The 21,693-nt window shown below is 37.5% G+C and overlaps 1 protein-coding gene and 1 long non-coding RNA gene across 8 annotated transcripts; both read left to right on the top strand.

Annotated features, from left to right (window-relative positions):
- Positions 1-11,031: 11,031 nt before the first annotated feature.
- Positions 11,032-17,667, top strand: LOC126627336 (pentatricopeptide repeat-containing protein At4g19440, chloroplastic-like). 7 transcript variants are annotated; one of them, XM_050296800.1, is made up of 7 exons: positions 11,032-13,775; positions 13,878-13,965; positions 16,306-16,406; positions 16,499-16,547; positions 16,686-16,915; positions 17,020-17,110; positions 17,359-17,667. In XM_050296800.1, the coding sequence occupies exon 1, from the start codon at positions 11,252-11,254 to the stop codon at positions 13,682-13,684; it is 2,433 nt and encodes an 810-aa protein (XP_050152757.1). In that variant the 5' UTR covers positions 11,032-11,251; the 3' UTR covers positions 13,685-13,775; positions 13,878-13,965; positions 16,306-16,406; positions 16,499-16,547; positions 16,686-16,915; positions 17,020-17,110; positions 17,359-17,667. The 7 variants fall into 7 exon arrangements, with proteins under 7 accessions (XP_050152757.1, XP_050152755.1, XP_050152754.1 ...); XM_050296798.1 differs by having other exon boundaries at positions 16,666-16,915; positions 17,020-17,075; positions 17,366-17,667; XM_050296797.1 differs by having other exon boundaries at positions 16,666-16,915; positions 17,020-17,075.
- A 116-nt stretch (positions 17,668-17,783) lies between these two features.
- LOC126627086 (uncharacterized) lies at positions 17,784-20,334 on the top strand. Its single transcript, XR_007624884.1, has 4 exons — positions 17,784-18,629; positions 18,731-18,817; positions 19,083-19,149; positions 19,981-20,334. It is a non-coding gene; the product is annotated as an uncharacterized LOC126627086 (long non-coding RNA).
- The last annotated feature ends 1,359 nt before the right edge of the window (positions 20,335-21,693 follow it).

Here is a 21,693-nt window from a genome sequence, read left to right as displayed (position 1 = left end):
TAAGTGTTTTTAGGCAATTTTAAGTGTTTTTAAGTTGTTTTGCGTCTTTAGAATCTGTTTTGAGTCCTTTGAGTCTATTCAAACGTTTTTAACTTTGTTTTTATGTCTTTGAGTTAGTTTAGAGGTTTTAGCAAGCCCTCCTAATCCCTGGTTTAGAACGATCCCTACTTGCATTTATACTACAATTTGACAACAAAAGGGTTTAATTTGAGTGCTTAACTTTCATCGCATCAAGTTTTAACAAGCCCTCCTAATCCCCCGTTGTTTCTTTTTCATGTCTTTTGTTTTAGTTACTGACTTTGTTTCTATTTGTGTCTTTTATTTTTACTTATGATATTTGATTTAGTTTTGTTTCCTTGATTTCAGGTACTAGAGAAGTAAGACATGGATTTTGCTACCATTCAAGCTCAATTGGCGAAACTTACTTCTCAATTGTCACAATATGCTGAAAGGACCAAAATGCAAAGTGTCCCTATAGATGGTGTGTCCTATGGGCAAGGATATCCAACTCATCAATGTTCTCAATTCGCTGCGAATGAAGATGCTTGAGGTTATCAAGGCCATAGCCAATCATGGGACAACATGTTTTCCAACGCTTACAATTCGGATTGGAGAGATTATTCAGATTACATGTGGGGAGAACCTCAACAATTCCAACAAGATGGGTATTGGCAGTAAGAAGAGGAATTCTATTCAAGACCTATGCAGCCACCACAACCATCTGCCCAATTCAATTCAGGTACGTCTTTGGATAATGATATGTTTAATAAGTTACTCACCTCTTTGAACCATGAAGTAGAAAATGAAAACAAAGAGATGCAAAATCAAGCCAAGAAGACGGGTGAATTGGAGAAGCAAATTGGGCAGATTATGGAGTTCATGGCACAAATTTAAGAGCAAAGTGAACTCTCTAACTCAACTATTGAAAATTTGAAGGAAGATTTTGAAATCCATGATGCTATCACTTTGGGAAGTGCTATGGAGGTTGGAGTTGAACCCAAGACATTCAAACCAAGCCAAAACATGGATGAACAGCTGCTGCGCGAAGAAGAGGAGAATAACAAGGCCACGGTAAGGGAAGAACCACCTTTGCTGCAGCCCCATATGCCTTCTATGTCGTCCACTACAACCAAGGTAAGCCTAAATTCAATTTGTCCTGACCCCGTTTCACCAAATGTCCTTATTCCTTGGAGGATCATGCAATCCAAGGAAGAAGAGGGTGAGAAAGACATCTTCGAAACCTTTCCAAAGAATCAAGAGAAAAAAGTGGATGGGGAATGTCTAGAATTCATCAAAGAATATACATTTGAGACGAAAATTCCCAAACAAGTTGGATTTTATGACACTGGACAAGTCATAACTCTCAAAACACCAAATCTGGCCAAGTCTCATATCCCTGCAACCTTCAAAGATATGGTGATCGTAATTGAGTTTGTGTTAGAGCAAGCAAGTAAGCCATCTTCTCCAACTTCGATTTTATTATATACTAACTTGCTGATTTTGATGATTCAGGCACCTGTACTAGAATTTAAACCATTGTCGGATCACGTCAAGTATCACCATCCATTCAAGGATCAATTCCATGCTATGGGCCCTATCCAAGTTTAGAAGGAAGTTTCGTCCGGCTGGAAGACGTTAAAGCAAGCGCTTCTTGGGAGGCAACCCGTGTATTCAAATAAGGAAGATTTTTGAATCGCTCCACAATCAGTTTTGCGTTTCTAAAAATTTTCCCTTTTCTGCAGTTTTATTTTGCCATGATTGTCATTTTTATTTGTTACTTGTTTAATTGTTTTTTGTGTGGGTTTATTTTTGAAACACTGAAAGATATGCAAGGTATTTTTACATTCATTTTCAAGAAAAAAAAGGAACATTAAGCAGAAAAATACAAGAGGGAGCCTTCACAAAGGCTGCTTAGGAGAAGTCTCAGTAGTCGGCGGAGCCTCAGCAGTCGGCGGAATCCCAAATTGATGGTTTGTAAGGGGTCTTGTATTTCTGGTGCTAGCTTATCAGGCTCCGTGCACAAAAATTCAACTAACTTTGGATTCTCGGGCTTATCATCTGGCTAGTCCAAGTCATATACACATTCAGCCATATGTATGGCTACTTCCAACTCTTCTCTAAAAAACTCTTCTTCTTCTCTACTTTGACTGCCTGAAGCCTATTTTTCCCACTTTGTTTCTTCTTTGGTCAAACTCTCTCTCCCATGTACCAACAGTCTTTTGATTAAGGACCTGACTGCAACTACTTGGTCATTCCTCCTTTGTTCTGACATCATTGGTGTTGGGGAGTTGGGACAATATGGGGTCTGTCCCATTCCCCCTAGTGAGAGACAATCCTTGCTCCAGAAGCTTTTGGGCAGTCACCTTAGTCGGGCGGCCGTTCTTGTCAGCTCCTAGGCATTGCAAGATTCCAATAATGGGGCTGTAAAAATTTGCCTTTGCAACATTAGCTGTGGGAAGAAATCGCCATGACTCAGCCTTCACCATTTCCTAAAATCCTGGTTCCTCAACCTTGGCCTCATGGTAGGCTGCAACATATTGGTGCAGAGTGGATGGCACAGACAGACTTTGATGGATCCAATCTCTACCCAGCAAAGCTTCATAAGTAGAGTTATTGTCCACTATAAAAAAGCTAGCATGATTTGCTTGGACCCTAAGTCAAACTTCAGGGGAAATATCCCATGTGTTTTAGTAATGGCTCTAGAGAAACTAGAGACTGTTAAATTAGTAGGAATAAGATCTTCCTTACTTCTTCCTAATCTCTTCATCTATTTTAGTGGTAATACGTTGACCGCAGCTCCTCCATTGATCAAAACTCTCTTGAAGCGTACTCCCTCCAGATGAGCAGTTACATAGATGGGCTTGAGATGATTAGCTAGGGCTATACTTGGGTGGTTGAAGACCATTTTGTCTAAATATATTTTCTCGGGCTCCCTCCTTGCGGCCTCGGGCAAACCTGTCTTGCCCGATTCTCCTTCCCCAACATTTTCAACACTAACAAGTGTCATCATTAAGTATGTTGCCAAGTAATCACCCTCCATCGTGGCAGGTTGGTCAAGTTCAAAGTAAAACATAGCAGATAGAACATAAGTTATGTTTACATGGAAATTGCTAGGTCCAGGTAAATATTCCTTCTTGGCCCAAATCAGGTATACAAATTCGTCTAACCAGGCATGTGCATCTTTTGGTAACATTAATTCAGGCACTTCTTCCTCCCTCGTTATACCAAAGTTATGTGCTTGTCCTAGGATCTTGCAAAGGGTATCAATTAATAGAGGTGAAGGTATTCCTCTTTCAAGTGAAATAGTTCCAAAACATATTGGTTCTGAACTCCATCTGGGTGTTGGCATCATGACCACATCCTCTTGTGCTCTTCTCAAGATTCTGTATTTCCCTGGATAGAGCTTTGGAGACACATAATCTCCTTCCCCTTCAATCTTGCTATTGGCCATTTTCTACTTCCTTTTTGCTCTTCCATTGTGTTCTTCCTCCTTGGGGCACTTTCTCAAACTTTACATTCTCTAAGGCCTCTAATATGGCTGGGACCTTTAATGAGTTCATATGAGCTTTGTGCTGCCTCTGGACTCTCCTGGTCATAGAGGCTCCCATTTCTTTGATTGATCTCCCATCCCTTCCCACTACATACCATTTTCGCCCAAGTCGAGCAGAATCATTTTCGGTGACTGGGGGAACTAGATTTATTGTTCTCCCTTTTACCCTGATATCACCACCATTATAACTTGGTTGGGGAAGCTTTATATCCATCCATTTTGGCATTTTGGCCTCTAAATCCCCTACTTCCTTTTAGGCTTCATAGTTTCTGAATACCTCAGCATTTTTAGAGTTTTCTTTCTCAGCTGTCCGCATGATAATTCTGCGAGCCTCCTGTTTTTCTTTCTCACTTCTTTTGATCAACTCTTGATCAATGATAACTCCTGATGCTGGTACTTCTAACTCACATTCACATGGGCACTTGCTACACAACACCACTCCTTTAACTATGGCTGTTTTGGGTTTCTTGGGCAAGCCCCTAACTTCTTCTATCGGCCTGGCAGCTTGTTTTCTTTCTCCTTTTACTTCCCAAGTAACTTTTTCCTTTCCTTTCTCAGCCCAACCTATGTTAATCATGTTTATTAGGGCCTCTGGGAAGGGATTTGTCTATCATCATGTTTGCCTAAGGTTTCTCCAACAACAGCCTTCCCTTGACTATTAGTTCTTGTATCCAGTCCCTAAACTGAACGCAGTTGGTTATGGAATGGTTAAAGGTGTAGTGAAGTTTGTAAAACTTTTTTCCTCTTAATTCCTCGGGCTTAGGCATTTTCTTGGTGCTATCGAGCACAATCACCCTTGCTTGTACCAACTCCTTATAGATCTCTGTTGCTTTGGTTAAATCAAAAGAATAATTTTAATACTTGGAGGGTTTCATAGGTATGAATCTGCCATCATTCATCATCACTTTCTGGTCCTTGACTGGCTGGACCAATCCCTTCATTATTAATGGTTTGAAGGGAGTGATCATCTCCACTGCACACATATTTACTCCTTCTCCTTCATGACCATCACCTTCCTCAGTCTCTATTCCTTCAAACTCGAGTTGGTGAATTGTAACTTTATTCTTGTAAAAATGAGGCACCTTGGACAAGTGCTTCACTTGTTGTTCTTTAATCAACAGCTTCTCATATTTTATGGTCGTGATTACCAATTCTTGTAGCTTATTGAATTGCACATCATAAAGCTTCTTTCTCAATGGTAGTCTCAATGCCTTATGAGCAATGGATATAAGATGGGCATGGTTGATAGGGAATTGGCACCTCATCCTTGTCTTCCTAAACCTCATCATGAAGTCTTCTATGGACTTATGCTCATATTGCTTGACCTCAACTAGATAGTTGATAGTCATCTCGGGCTCCACCCTATAAAACTGTTTGTGAAAAGCCATCTCCATTTTCCCCCAATTACCAATGGAATTAGGGGGGAACAGAGAATACCATTGAAATGCTAGGCCCACCAACAAACTCTCAAACAACCTATACTTGTAGATAGGATTGTCTTCAAATGCCACACAGTAGTTGGAAAACTTGAAGATGTGGTCTCTATAGGACACATTACAATCCTCCTCACTGAAGGTTGGGAACGCATGCATCTTGAAGTTGAGGGGAAAAGGGCTATGATCATCAATATACTTGAGGTAGGGCTTCTGGTAGGTGATCCTAAACAACGGGCGAGCCTGTGGTTGCGTATTCAGGAATACCATCATTTTTAGCTCAACCAACTTATTTCTAAGTTGTTGATTAGCCACATTGTTGTGTGGAGTGTAAGAAGGTCCCCATTTCGGGCTACGGTCATTGCCCGAGAAAGTCTCATTCTTTGGTTCAGGCTGTCTCCATCTAGCCTCTCCTCCCTTATCAGCCAATGGTGGTGGCCTATAAGGAAAAGGCTTGCCCGCAGCAGTAGGCACACTTTTCTTACTGGATTCCCCAACCTATTGATTCATTCCATACTTCTTCTCTTGCCCGATCTGCCCTCTACTATCTAGTGAAAATAATAGAGGGTCAGGCAGATCTGTTTCTAGGATCTCTTCTACTTTCGGCTGATTAGTTCCAGGTTCCACTTTTTTCTTCCCTCTATAATTTTTTTTTCTCTAGCAAAGGAAATAGGGGAATAACTGGTTCCTTCTTAGGACTTGCCTTTCTCATCATTTCTGTAGCATAACCATTTTTTGTGGTAGAGTATTCCAAATCTAGTCTCCTCTGCAAACTCCCTGTTAGAGAACAGAGTCTGCTTACTTTTCCTCTGGTCTCTAAAGAAATCTTTTCCATGCCCTTTAACACTTGCACCATGGTGCCTTGCAAGTCTTCATTGGTCACCTTTCCTCCTGACTTCTCAGATCAAGTCAGGATTTCCAGAATAACTGGTCCTAGTTGGGAGGGGAAATCTTTTGGGTGGTTTGTCATGTCTGATCTTGGTAGACAATGGGGTGGCCCGAACTCTGTGTTCCACCTGAAGCTTCGCTCATTCCTTCTTTTTCTTGGAATACAAGAAAACTAATCCCACCGGGCATGCCAAAACTATATTCGAGGTAAAAGGTATATGGCCCCTCGCACAGCTCCCCAAGGGTGAATGGCACTTTTGCTGATGTTGGTTGGGCTCTTACTGCTTAGTGTACTGCAAGATAAGTTTGAAGTTAGTTTGAAATGTGCCTTTGTGGGGCCTTAGGAGTAGGCCTTGAAGCTCGCAATCAAACTAACAAAGTGATAGGCGTGCCACTGTTATCTCAATATAACAGATGTTGAAATATATGTGTTTTGAGTGATTACTTGCTCCCTAATTTACTCAAACTTCTTGTCATCAAAGGATTGACGCGGATGGGTTAAGTCTGCATTAAGTTCTTTTTCTTGCCTTGTAAGTAAGGACTTTTAGTTCATAATCTTGTATGTTCAAATAAAGGGAGTCAAAAGCCCTTTTTAAACCATTTCCTTCATCCTAGGTTGTTCTTAATGAAAACGAATCTATTAAGTTAACCAGATCCAGATGTAAATGGACTTCTTAAATAGAAAACAGATGGAATCCAAATCCAGATGTAAATGGACTTCTTAAATAGAAAACAGATGGAAATAACTTGAATACATGTTGAAAAGTACATGTAAACGACATATCTACTAATTATAGGACAAACAAAAAGACTCGGGCAAGATTTCACCTTGTCAAGCAAGGTTGAACTTCTTGCAACCACTTCTCTTTGTGTTTACAGAGGTTGTGAGCTAAAAAGGGATGAATAGTAAACAGGTTTTACACGAGGGAATCGATGCTACAACACTAGGGAAGGTAGCAGAGCTTTTAAACTAGACAAAAGATAGCTTTTCTAAGGGGACTATGACTAAAAAAGACTGAATCTAGGTTGATTTCAGCTTTTTTGGATGCAAATCTGGCTTGAGAGTATAGTTTGTATGTTGTTTGTTTGATTGGTTAAGTGTCTTTGTCTCTGTTGTCTCTTCTTCCTTTTATAGGTGATTTGGCCCGACTATCAGAGCTTTGTTCTTGGCCGAGGGCTCTCAAGGGCAGTGAGTCGTCATGTATTTACAACTTTATGTCATTAGAAAGTGCTTTTTGGCTGGTAGTGAGCTGGTCTCCTTCAGTTGTCACTTCAGTCATAGGCACATGGCCTATGCCTTGGCTGAGAGGGCTTTAGTTTGTCTCTGGGCTCGATATTGAGCTTCGGGCAAGTCCTCATTTAATTTGGCATCCTTGGGCCTTTCTTCATTCAAGCCCAATATTCAAATATTAACCCAAACATAGATGATATTGGAGAAGGCCCAAAATGGCCTCACCCTCGACGTAAAAGGGCCTGATAATATAGAAGCAACCAGAGCCCAATTAACGGATTCCAATTTGTCTCTATCGAATTTTATGGAGAATATGAGCGAACAAGATCGAGGAGGAAGCACAACAAAGATGATGAATGATGTTTATAAGAAGAACAATGGATCAACTTTTCAGATTTATGAACAAGGAATAAGAGAAGAAAATAAAGATACAAAGCTAAAGGTTGACGGGGGTTCCATACATTTTGACTTAAATCGTAAAGGAAGCTATGATTATGGAGGTCCAAATGGAGGTGAATTCGAAACAAGCTGCTTTCGTTTACAAGATACTACAACACTTTGATGACAAGGACTTTAGCACTCTTTAGATGCTTATATTGTTTTTCGTTCACATAGCTGCTTGTATTCCATCTGAAAGTCATGTTAGCAAAAATTTGTACACTTTAAATAATTTTTTTTTATATAGGATGTGTCGTTTATTAATCAGTTTTATTTATTTACGGCTCATCTCCTATCCAAGTCAAAACACTTTAATCAAATATTTAAAAGTTTAATAAAAAAAACTAAAAACCTATATATAGATGTTTATTAAAAAAAAATTGTAAAATAGGAGGTGAGGATTCTAATTTCTCCAAAAATATATATATGGACATCGTAGTTTACGAAAAATTGAAAACTATGGACGCATTTATGGAAGTTTTATATTTTTATCTTCACAAAGTTTTCTTAGGCCTGTCATATTGTTTGGTTTAAGATGCATGAAAATAGATTGCATTGTAGTACTAAATGTTAGCCGTGATGTTTGTATAATCAAAACACATATTAGTTATCAAGCTTAAGAAGAGTTACTTACTTGTCGATGATGCAGTTGCCATGCAAACAGAATTGATCGAGGAAAACGCCAACTCTTCTGCAAACTCCTAACCTTATGACAATGTTCTATGGGAAACCTTAGTTGTCGTATCTAGCGTTAGCAAGGACCAGTGTTTATATACTAGCCAATGAGTCTTAGATTCCGTCCATAAAGGAAAGCTAAAACTCTCATTTCTTGGCTCTCAAGTAAAGTATCATAATCATATGTTATTATTAAGGATTCTATCAAACCTATTTATAATGTAAGACACTTAATGTAGGATTGATATATGAAGATCAAATCACAGCTTTACTGATTTCCAACTTACACATTCCTATTACATATAGTAGACCATTTATGGTTGATTTATATTGAATACATCCAACATTCTCCCACTTAGTCTATGAATAGTAATGATCATGTTTCAAATATATATCGGAAATCAGTGTTTCTTTAATGGCCATGTGCCTGTGATTCAACCTTATCCTTAATTCAAATTTATGTCAAAAAGTTTTCTCAATGTAGGATTAACAAGGTTGTAAAGATGTCTCATCTCATAACCTTCATAATCACATACACTGAGTTAACCATTCACATGAAAACCATCAAATTATGATCTAGAGATGAAACCTTAACTCAAGAACTGTCTTACTCCATATTAGACCTGGCAAACGGGTCGTGTCAGTCGTGTTCGTGTCGTTTTCGTGTAACACCTGTTATCTTAACATGTCGTGTCGTGTCACACCTGTTATCTTAACGGGTCCTTAACAGGTCGGGTCACTTTACCCGGGTAAAGTGACCCGACCCGTTATGACCCGTTAAGAAAAATAATTTTTTTTTCTTAAATTTGCACATATCACACATTGTCACATAAATAATACTTCAAAACATTAAAACACATTTGTCGTTTAAGGACTACATCTACACTCGAAAATAAGAGCCTCATAAAAAATACATCCATACACTACTAATTTATTACAAATATTAAATGTGCAAGGATATGACAAATGAAACCGTTTTTATTTTCAAGGTTGTGAAGCCTTTCTCAAAAGTTTAAACCTTGCCAATGGAACTCAAAACTTAATGAAAGTGACCAACTAGAGTGTTTATTCGTACATTCATTAAGTATAACATAAGATTTTGTGGTATCCACTAGTGTAAATATTTTAAATTGAAGATCAAATTCATTCATTGTATTCATATAGGGTTAAGGAGTGTAGCTGTAAAAAATCATCAAAATCGAAGTTAAAATAACCGTTAAATCGTGATTTTTCGTTTATAACCGTCGAAAAGTTTTGTCTCGTTACTTGATCTGTGAATGTTTGTTTTTTGCAATTTTTTGGCGTACAAACAAGTATGACGGTTAGATCGTTGAAACTAATTTCCTAGAATGCGTATCTCATCAAAACAATAGATTCACTAACACTTAAGAGTTTATTCTTACTTTCATTAAGTATAACATAAGATTTTGTGGTATCCACTAGTGTAAATATTTTAAATTGAAGATCGAATTCATTCATTGTATTCATATAGGGTCAAGGAGTGTAGCTGTAAAAAATCATCAAAATCAGAGTTAAAATAACCGTTAAATCGTGATTTTTCGTTTATAACCGTCGAAAAGTTTTGTCTCGTTACTTGATCTATGAATGTTTGTTTTTTGCAATTTTTGGCATATGCAATCTCGAAGTATATACAAACATGTTTGACCGTTGGATCGTCGAAACTAGTTTCGTAGAATGCGTATCCCATCAAAAAAATAGATTCACTAACACTTAAAGATTTTATTCATACTTTCATCAAGTATAACATAAGATTTTGTGGTATCCACTAGTATAAATATTTTAAATTGAAGATCGAATTCATTCATTGTATTTATATAGGGTCAAGGAGTGTAGCTGTAAAAAATCATCAAAATCGGAGTTAAAATAACCGTTAAATCGTGATTTTTCGTTTATAACCGTCGAAAAGTTTTGTCTCGTTACTTGATTTATGAATGTTTTGTTTTTGCAATTTTTGGCATATGCGATCTCGAAGTATATACAAACAAGTTTGACGGTTGGATCGTTGAAACTAGTTTCGCAAAATGCGTATCTCATCAAAACAATATATTCACTAACACTTAAAGAGTTTATTAATATTTTCATTAAGTATAACATAAGATTTTGTGGTATCCACTAGTGTAAATATTTTAAATTGAAGATCGAATTCATTCATTGTATTTATATAGGGTCAAAGAGTGTAGCTGTAAAAAATTATCAAAATCGGAGTTAAAATAACCGTTAAATCGTGATTTTTCGTTTTTAACCTTCGAAAAGTTTTGTCGCGTTACTTGATCTCTGAATGTTTATTTTTTGCAATTTTTTGCATATACAATCTCGAAGTATATATAAACATGTTTGACGGTTGGATCGTCGAAACTAGTTTCATAGAATGCGTATCCCATCAAAACAATAGATTCACTAACATTTAAAGATTTTATTCATACTTTCATCAAGTATAACATAAGATTTTGTGGTTTGTTTTCAACCCACTATGTGTCTCAATTTTAAACAATTGCGCATTAACAATATTGTTACAATTTTACACATTCGATGTACCTATACACCCATTATCTATGTACAGTTGACCAAACCACATGTATGTGCTCAATTATTAAATTCGTCATAAAGTACAAGAATTTGAATTTGTTTTCACTAAATTCGTCCTAGTGTCACAATTCATAATTAATATTGATAAATTATGAATATCATTAATATTTTCTACTATCTAAATGATTTGATTGTCTCTATAATTTTTTAACCTTGCATCCCTTTAAATCCGTCCCTCCCCTCGCCAATTCCTGGCTTCGGCACTGATTGTTGCTTGTGCCCTCTGTGCGTTGCGGCACAGCTTTAAACCCACAAGGGCTACATCAGAATAGCAAACCTCAAAGACCCTCTCGCAGTCTCTCTCTCTCTCTCTAGCATCGTGGCTCTTCCGCATCCTCTAAATCCCAAAGCAGAAGTCCATGGGAGCTTCGCTCTCATAAACCCTGCACTAAAACCCACAAAATCGCCTTACCCAGAAGAGCTAACCACATGCATTTTTCCATGGATTTGAGAAGGCTTTTAATCCCAAAATCCCATCTTTTTCTCTTCTCCCCCATCAACCGCCCGTGCGTGACCTGCACCGCCCAACACCGCCCCCAAGAACCTCCGCAACCGCCGCCATTGCAGCTTCCGGATCAACCGGAGCCGACCGATCAGAGTGTGCACAACTGGGTATCTTCTATTCTCTCAAAACCATCTTTAGATTCTTCTAAATGCAAGGCTCTCGTACCCCTTTTGTCCCCTCTACAATTTGATCGATTGTTCTGTTCCATTAGCTCCAATGTGAACCCCAAAACAGCTCTCCATTTCTTCTATTTTGCTTCTGAATCTTTTAAGTTTCGGTTTACTGTTCGATCTTTCTGTGTTTTGGTTCGTCTGCTTATTGGTTCGAATCTTGTGGCCCCTGCGAGATTGCTTTTGATCCGTTCGATTGATGGGAATGTGCCGGTTTCATATGCTAACCCCAGTCACAGGCATATGGAGATAGCCATTGCCATGTTAGCGTTGAATACCGTGGCCGAACGAGGTGTTGGTGTTCAGGCATTGGACTTGTTGATTCATGTCTACTGCACCCAATTTAAGAATATGGGTTTTGGTTACGCGGTTGATGTGTTTATGTTTTTTTCTGATAAGGGTGTCTTTCCGTCTTTGAAAACTTGTAATTTTTTGTTGAGTTCGTTAGTGAAGGTCAGCGAACTTCATAAGAGTTATCAAGTATTTGAAGTTATTTCTCGAGGTGTTTCTCCTGACATTTACTTGTTTACTACTGCAATTAATGCATTTTGTAAGGGAGGGAAGGTTGATGAAGCAATAGGTTTGCTATCAAAGATGGAAGGGCGGGGGGTTGCTCCAAATGTTGTTACATACAATAATGTTATTCATGGTCTCTGTAAGAGCAGAAGATTAGAGGAGGCCTTCCAGTTTAAGAAGAAGATGGTTGAAAACAATGTGAACCCGAGTCTTATAACATACAGTATACTCATTAATGGTTTGATTAAGCTGGAGAAGTTTTATGAGGCAAATTGTGTTTTGAAGGAAATGTGTAATAGGGGATTTGTCCCGAATGAGGTTGTTTATAACACATTGATTGATGGGTTTTGTAAAAAGGGAAATATTAGTGAGGCACTAAAGATAAAGGATGATATGTTATCCCATGGATTAACTCCCAATTCCGTTACTCTTAATTCTATACTGCAGGGATATTGTAAAACTAATCAGTTGGAGCATGCTGAGCAGATTCTAGACAAGATGCTATCCCATGGTTTATCCATAAATCAAACTGTTTGTTTCTCAGTCATTCACTGGTTATGCATGAAATCTAGGTTCGATTCTGCTGTAAAGTTCACTATAGAAATGCTTTCAAGAAACTGTAGACCCAGCGATGGCTTGCTTACCACGTTGGTTAGTGGGCTTTGTAAAGATGGAAAACATTCCAAGGCAGTTGAACTTTGGTTTAGGCTATGTAACAAAGGATTTGCAGCCAACACACCAACCTCAAATGCTTTAATTCATGGACTTTGTGAATCTGTTAGCATGCAAGAGGTTGTTCCGCGACTCAAACCAATGCTAGAGAGAGGTTTGGTAATGGATAGAATCTCATACAACACACTTATCTCGGGTTGTTGCAAGGAGGGAAAAGTGGATGAAGGGTTTAAGCTTAAGAAAGAGATGGCTAAGCAAGGAATTGAACCAGATACTTATACTTATAATTTGCTAATGCATGGTCTATGTAATATAGGAAAAGTGGACGATGCAGTTAAACTTTGGGATGAGTTTGAAAATCAGGGTCTGGCTCCCAATGTCTATACATATGGGGTGATGATAGATGGGTACTGTAAAGCTGGCAGAGTGGACGAGGGTGAAAAACTTTTCAGTAAGTTGGTAACTAAAAAAGTGGAGCTAAATTCCGTTGTTTACAATACACTAATCAGAGCATACAGCACAAATGGGAATATGACGGCAGCCCTTGGTCTCTGCTTGGACATGAAAAAGAAAGGCATTCAACCAACTTGTGCCACTTATTCTTCCCTTATAGATGGACTGTGCAATATTGGCAGTGTTGATGATGCAAAATACCTTCTAGATGAAATGAGGAATGAGTGTTTGTTGCCAGGTGTTGTCTGTTATACAGCACTAATTCATGGTTATTGTAAACTAGGACAAATGGATAAAGTAGGGAATATCTTGCTGGAGATGTCTTCATTTAACATTAAACCTAATAAGATTACCTACACTGTCATGATTGATGGGTACTGTAAACTAGGTAATATGGAAGAAGCAACTAGACTTCTATCTGAGATGACAAAGATGGGAGTTGTCCCAGACGCGGTCACCTATAATGCATTAACTAATGGATTTTGTAAGGAAAGGAAGGTGGAAGAAGCTTTTGAAGTGTGTGATCACATGGCCAATAAGGAGTAGCTTTAGATGAAATTACGTCCATGACATTGGTTCATGGGTTGCTTCAGCCCACTACATGTACAAATCAGGAATGATTGAAAACATTCAAAAGGTTGGGTTTTCACTTTTTGGATGATAAATTCTTGTGTTTTGGACAGTTTTATCATATTTAATTTTTGCAACATGTTCTGAAGGTAATATTGTTAATTCACAGGTGCATATTCTTGTTCTTAAGACTGCTGACCGTAGACCATGAGATACATCCCCTTACCGTCTCCAAAATGATTCTTGAGCATTTGGAGGTTGGTAGATCTGTACATTACTCATTTCATTGCTTCATATTTATGTGAATATTTTTTCATTACTTCTAATTCTATAATTCAATAACTTTGCGGAGTTGATGTATGTTATTGTATTTTCGTTAATAGGATGAAGGCTTTCATGATATGACACTGGTTCTTTAGTATATTTATTACTGGTTAGGATTAAAATAATTAGCTGGCACAATTGTTGATTTCCCATGTTCTTTTTTCATCTTATTCTTTTAGGAACATCTTCCTTCTTTGGCTAACTTATTTAAGATTCTCACTGTTTAATGTGCTTCTGGAGTGCAATACTCTAGTTTTTTTCTAGAAGTTAATATAAATGCGAACATCATGACATTTTCACATTGTATGCTGTAAGTTTGAAATTTTTAGTGTAACTCTCGTGCTCGGCACACCGTATAAGGGAACGGATAGGACTAATAGTACAGACCCGGCTGTTTGGTGTCCTCTCGTACTAAATAGTCGCCGGATTAATTTATGCAATCGGATAGGATAGTCGGGTATACAACTTCTTAATAAACCATTCCAAAAGGAGTGGATTATTAGTCCCGTTCCCTTTCCTCTGAGTGGCTGCGATCCTGATGGTGCTCATGGCGATTGGCTGGCAGTGACCACCACTGGCGTCGACTGAGATGAACATCTTCTTCTTTGTTTCCCCTCCCTCTGTTCTTCCCCCTCCTTCCCACAAATCCCAAAACCCAACTCCTCTGCCGGCCACCATGAACCACCACCACCACCAGGTTCCATCCAACCACCCAGAACAAGACTCTTCTCCTCTCCCTGCATCTTCTTCTGGCTACCGGATCTCCCTCCCTCTTCTCCGCCACTGCATATCCGACCCCTACAAACAAAGCCCAGGATGTCAATTTTCTTTTTCTTTCCCTCTTTTGAGTTTCGGCTTAAACAAGGCCTAGCTGTGGAGATTGGCAGTAGAGCTTTTCTTTTGCATGATATCCAGCATTGGTGCTGAATCAATGTGTGGGGAAAAGAGATGATTTCAGTTTTTTTTTTAATTTTATTTTAAGTTTAATTTTATTTTAAGTTTGATTCCTCCTATCCGGTATAATACCAAACACGGTATAAATAATACGGTCATTAGTCCGATAGTGCACCAAACGCCCAACTAATTTAGTCAGTACTATCCAGTGACTATTTATCCTATCCGACAGAAATAGTCAATACAGTCCGAGCTGCCAAACAAATATTACAGGCTTCAACAGTTTATGATGAATCATATTTTAAGTGCTTCTCCTTCCATTAATTTTAGTGCCATTGTAGCTTTACCGAGTTATTAGGCGTTGGGCATTTGCATAGGTGATAGCTGTCTGGAGCTGGATGAGGTTAAGTTTTGTGTCTCACCAACTGTCCACAAATTAGGGTTGTCCCCAGTTATTTCATCATCTTTGTTTCAAAGTGATTTTGTATTAAGAGTTAATTTGGGAATACCTATTTTTTATTTCTTCCAAGAGTTAGGGATAAATAGAGCATATGATGTGTAGTCTTCAACAACCATTTGGCTAACAGACCGGTTAAAGTAAAGCATCCACTTTCATAGAAGAGCGTTTGTAGGACTAAACAACAACAACAACAACCACCAAAGCCTTATCCCACTAAGTGGGATCGTCTGTATGAATTCTAGAACACCACCGTGCTCTGTTGGACTAAACAGAAACCCCAAAATTTACTTTGCCCAACTCTATATATTGTGAAATGGTGGTGCTAGAACAAATCCAGAGTACCTTAACTTGCGGTTGCTTTACAAAGCTGGTCACCATAAACGGTCATATCCATTTATGCAGATTCGGGATCTGAGATAAACAGAGCATCGGACTTATAGTCCTGGCCTATATATCATATAAGCTAGGAACCGTGGCGAGTGATGAGTCACGACTGATGACTATTACGAGTCAATACATTAGCCCCAACTTTAATGAGCATTTTCGGGGACTATTCTGCTTCCAGAGGGAATATCCTTGCTCATATTTAAGGGAGTCATTCAAAATGTGACCAAAACACCAGAAACGGGGACTAACCTAACTAATGATTGAGGAATTTGACAATAATTGAACCTTTTGGTTGTTCACTAGGTAGTTTTACATTTTAGTGGTCCACACGTTGGTTCCTGGGACCGGGAGAGGAGATTTACTGTTTAATTTCTATTTTTTTTTCATTCCACAAAGCGCAGTTAATGAATTCGGTGAAAATTGTGATCATTATTTCGAGTTGCTAGTAGAATTTTTTTCTTTTTCTTCCTGCTTCTTGAATTCTGTTGTACTACACAACTATTTAATTTTTCTGTTTTTCATTTTCAATCAGGGTTTCCTGGATACCCGACCTAGCAATTCCTCAGTCGATCATTTGAAGCTAGTGCATTGAGGTTATCAAGGTCACGGCATACAAAAGCGTCAATACATGAGGTTAGAAGTACCTTTTAAAAAGTCATTCTTGGAGCAAGTAATTGATATTTTGTTCAACTCCTTTTTTTATTTTTTTTTCTTTTCTTTCCCAGGGTTTAGGAATTTGGATGATATCAAAGAGACTAAATTTCCTGAGCGATGGTAAGTTTATGAACATAACAAGTACCATATTATTAGCTGTGGATCATGCCATGGATGACTAGTATTTCAAAGAGAGATTTTAGACTTGAAGTCTCAAAGTCCAAATTTAACTTTGCAGAACTTAATTACAACATGCAGTAGTTGTAACAGACCTCCCAGATGCTTCCTGACTGCCTTAGATGCTTGCTTTTGTCTGGAAGTCATGGGATTTCCAACAGCCAGCAGCGTGCTTTGCCTCAGTGTTCTATTGGTGCGCAATCTTTCAAGGAGAGGATGGCTTTTCAAGAGAATTTTCACCCAACTGACTGACCGGGGTTTATTTGGGCAGAACCAGTTCCCTGCTTTTTTCCAAATCCAAAGCCATTCAAGTAAAGTCTGTTAGAATGCGAGAGAGAAATTCATTTATCTGTTTCATTTCTGATTCATTATTCTTTTCTTGTGCTAATAAACGTTATTTGCCTTTCCAACCTAGGTGAGAGTACTGGTGGAGAACGCAACCATCTGGTGGTGCAATTAGGACAGAATAAGGTGAAAAAAAACAAGTCTTCCTCTATAGCCGCTAGGTATGGGTTTCGAGTTTTGTTTCTTGAAAAGAAACATTAAATCCGATGCCTTAATGCAATGGTGACAAGATACTATTTGTGGATGAGGAATTTGAATATGAGCTATTATCGTTATAATAGGCCCAAAATATGAGGGTTTTTTTTTTATTTTTTAAGCATCTACGTAAACTTTCTTCTTTTTGTTGTTGGAAATGGTTTGAAATAACACCTTTTGATTGATGGTTTGAATTCTCTCCTTTGTTTGTAAGGGAAAAGTGTGCTCGTGCGCGTGATTAACCATGTTCTCCAATGTGGCCGAGTCTGTAGAACGGACATCTTCATATGACAACGCAGCTAGCAGCTTGGTCGGATTGAAACTCTCTATTCCTGAGTCTGAATTTGAGAGGATTGAAACACAACTTACGAGAGTAATGCTAGGTAGACTAAATTTGCAAATTAAATGATGAGTTATCAATAAAAAAATAGCACATTAATCAACAATCAAGTAATATTTTAATCATTAACTTTCATATTATTTAGTTTATAAAATTTGGCATACAAATTTAGTGTCTTTAGAATTACCATTTCTTCTACTTAAGCTTTTAGCTTTCACAAAAAATAAAAAGAAGGAAAATTAAGGCTAATTTGGTATAGATGTGCCTTAAAAAAAAAAAAAATATATATATATATATATATATATATATATAAATATATAAAAAAACTGCTTCTGCTGAGTTGTGAGAATAAACAATGGTAAAATAAAGTCGTTAAGTATTTGGTAAACTTTTTTTTTTTTTTGTAAAAGTGCTTTTAATATAAAAATAAATAAATTAAACAAAAAACAGTGTCTAAGTGTTTGGTAAACTTTTATATAAATTACTTTGAATATGTTAAATGATTATAAAAAATATAGTATTTAATGTGATATAATAATTGTGACAGTTCGTCCCGAAGTAATTATTTTCGACAACGTGAAATTACTTATATACCCTTGAACGTATGTGGGATAGTGTGGTTTAAGCTTTGGTTGTCGACAAATTATGTATTTTCCTAAGTTTTGGGACCCAATTGGAACTTAGATTTTTTTTGGTTTTGATTGGGGACCAAATCTACACCACACACACACTCTCTCTCTCTCCTATGTACACTCTTTCTCTTCCCTCGGTTTTTCTTCCTTCATCGGTACAATTTGTACGGTCACTCTTTCTAAACTCCAACCAGTCGCGGATCGAGTTTGTGGACATCATCATCATCTTCCTTGTGTCCATACGAACCCATCTATACCCTTTTCTGGCCGTGAAACCTTCGAAACCTGAGAACCCGAGATACTCAGTTTTGGTGCATTGTTCATGCACACGTGAATGTGAAGGTTTCAGTGGTTTTTGAGCTTCTAGGAAGCTTTTGGGCTTCTCCACGAAGCTCGGAGAAGAAAAACAAGGTGAATTGGACGTTGGGAAGCCCAGTTTCAACTAGTTGCAGAGGTGACCAGAATTTCAAGGTTTCTTCGACGAGATTCCGTGATTTTTGGAGCTTAAAATTGGTAAAGTTGTGTTCTTCATGTTTAGAGCTTCATTTTGGTGAAAATTTCATGAATTTTGGTTGAGAATTGAAGAAGATATGACGATTTGAAGTTTTGTCCAGTTTCCGACGACGGCGACCAGTGATTCGTCGAAGAAGAAAGTAGAATATTCCTGATGGAATATTCTTAACGGAGGGTAACAACGTCAGGTAATTTGGACGGAATATTTCTTTCTTTTAACGGAATATTCCTAATGGTGGTTAGGGATTCCGTTAGGCTTCCCTACGCGTGGCCGAGCGTGTTGACGTGCACTTGCCGGCGCGTGGGACGTCAGAAAATTTTTCTAAAAATATGGGGATGTTCGTGTGGTTGTGTAGATCACATTGATATATTCAAACATCTCATTTGAGAAGTTATTAGCTAGTATTGGTTATGTGCTTTAAATTAACGTTTTTATAGTTGTTTCGCATATAGGGGAGACTTATATCGAGGACGAGCGTAGTCAAGGATGACTCGAGGGCTACGACCCTTTGACATACCAGTGAGTTGGCTTTTGATTTTCAGTATATATTTATATACTTGATATTTTCCCAGAAAATGTGCTTAAATGAAAGTATGCTTTGAAAATGCCATGCCTATTGAATTATGATTATACCATGAATTAGAATCGTATGCATAAATGTGAACTGGTGATGTGGATGCTCAGGTAAGTACCAGGTGAGTTATGTTTTGTTATATGAGATATTGATAATGTGAGACGTGATTGAAAGCTCATAAATTTGCACCTCGGGTGATTGTGATTTAGCCAGAGATATGGTATGGGCCTGTTTATGATGTCACATCCCGCACCCTATGCTCACATTGGATCCAATTTAGGTTCACTGTCTTGTCGTATAGACCACTATAGGTGGTTCCGACTCGTAGGTGACTAGTGAATTATCGCACAGCCATCATGAGAGCGTAGCATTGAGCATAACTATATTACACCTAGTCTTGTCGTACAAACCATTATAGTGGTTCCGACTTATGTGCAGAGTAATGCCGTATAGGTCACTTGTGGTGACTCCAGCTAGATTGACTAACGTGTTATGAATTCAGCCGTACAAATTTCTGCGGGGGTTCTGGCTAATATGTTATTTTCCATGAATTTATTCTCACCTGAGTTACTTATTCTTTTTTATATTTTGGTATGGCATACTTATGAATCTAGTTATGTGAAGCATGAATTGATATATGTATATATATGTTTATATTCCATTTCTGGGAAAATTATATATGTTTTACGGCGAGGGGTTAGAGCATTTGATAAATGAAATGGTTTTGTAAAGCTTTGTTTTTGCCCACTCACACTTTTTGTTTTGTGCCCCTCCAGGTTTTAGATAAGCTTGTTCGTTGGTGGCTCACGGGGATTGATTGGAGGTTCTGACAGACTATCATAAATGTAGGGCATCTTTGGGTGTCATTTAATTAGTACTTGTTTTCTGGACTGAACTTAGGCTACTTATGCTCTGATTGTGTATTCACACATATTCTAGCACTTGTCTTAACCAGTACTCTTATGAGTTGGTTTTCATTTATTCGTATTCTCTATTATCATTTTGCTTCTGCATTGTGTATATGGCTATGTCACCCTCACGTGACAGCCAGCATGCCCTGATTCGGGTCGGGGTGTGTCAATAAATGTCAAAGACAATAATGTAGGGGTAAAGATAGTAATTTTGTAAAACGTATGTGGATATACTTGCCTTTTGAAAAGTTTATTAAATGAGCATTGATTACTATGCTTTAAAAAAAAAAAACTTTTTTTAGAAGCATAGTAGGCCGTGCTTCTATTTTTCTATGCTTTTCTGCTTTCATTGACAGCTGTTTAAAAAAAAAAAACACTTTTTTTTTGTTTTACCAAACACATTTAATGTTCTAGATTTTTTAATAAGTTGCTTTTTTAAGACCATCTCCAACTCTTGCCCTAAAACCTAAAATGTTTAGCCAAGAAAAATTAGGTTTTAACCCAGAAACAGCTTTTCTGCTTCAACCCTTCTGGCCTAAAATTTTAGCCCCAGATTATTAAAGAATGAATTTAGACTAATTTTTTTAAAATAAAAAATTATGTAGACTATCCTAATTTAATTTTATGAACATTTTAACCTAAAAATATTTACATTTTGACAATACTGAAAAATCACTAACCGACACCATGAAACTCGTTAAACACTTTGGAAAAATATGTAACAAATGAAAGATTTTTTTTAATTACTTTAGCCGTTAGATTTAAATTTGGACTGTTAAAATTTTTTTTACTGTTGAATTTCATCAAATTAGATCATAACCGTTGGATTCAATGAATTTAAAAATATAAAACTAAATAAAATATACATACATGGTGGGCCAACCCCACTAATCCTTAGCTAAATCTTGGGCTAAATTTGGCTTTTAGGCCACATTTGAACCTTGGGTTGGCTGGAATTTTGGAAGGGAAATAGAAGTGGAAATTTGAGTTTTAACCCAAGGTTGGAGAAGGCCTTAAGGGAATTTTCATGAAAAGGGCTTGGACTAAGGTTATTTTAATAAAAAATCATGCTATAACTTTATTTCATTAAAAAGACTTAAATTTTAATGAAAAACCCTTAAATTTTAATGTAAAGGACAAAATAACTTAAATTTTAACGAAAATGACATAATTTTAATATTAAAAAAATTTAAAAAAAATATGATGCGCGGACTCATGCGTCCTCACATTGTTTATGAAACTTCTACACTATTTATGAAACTTACTGCACTGTTTATAAAACTTACTGCACTATTTATGAAAACTTACGACACTGTTTATGAAACTTACTACACTGTTTATGAAACTTAACAATACTACACTACTGTGTCATGTTTGTAACCCGGCCCACTCTCTTTTCTTCCCCTTTTCTTTCTTCTTTTCCTTTTCTCCCGTGAACACTCCAGAACTCTCTCTCTCTTTTCGAACTCTCTGCCTTCTCTCTAAACTACCATAGCCAAAAAGAACTCCAAGCACCATCACCACAAATTCCAATTTAATTGAGACCCTAAACCACCAAATACAAGACCTGCGCAAGCT

Source organism: Malus sylvestris, chromosome 6 (assembly GCF_916048215.2).
Source record: "Malus sylvestris chromosome 6, drMalSylv7.2, whole genome shotgun sequence".
Classification (NCBI taxonomy): Eukaryota; Viridiplantae; Streptophyta; class Magnoliopsida; order Rosales; family Rosaceae; genus Malus; species Malus sylvestris.
The sequence above is the reverse complement of the archived record's forward strand: the minus strand, read 5'-3'. Positions and strand labels throughout refer to the sequence as shown.

Bases quoted from the DNA above. Each gene is read 5' to 3' on its own strand.
- LOC126627336 (XM_050296800.1), top strand. From the start codon at position 11,252: ATGCATTTTTCCATGGATTTGAGAAGGCTTTTAATCCCAAAATCCCAT.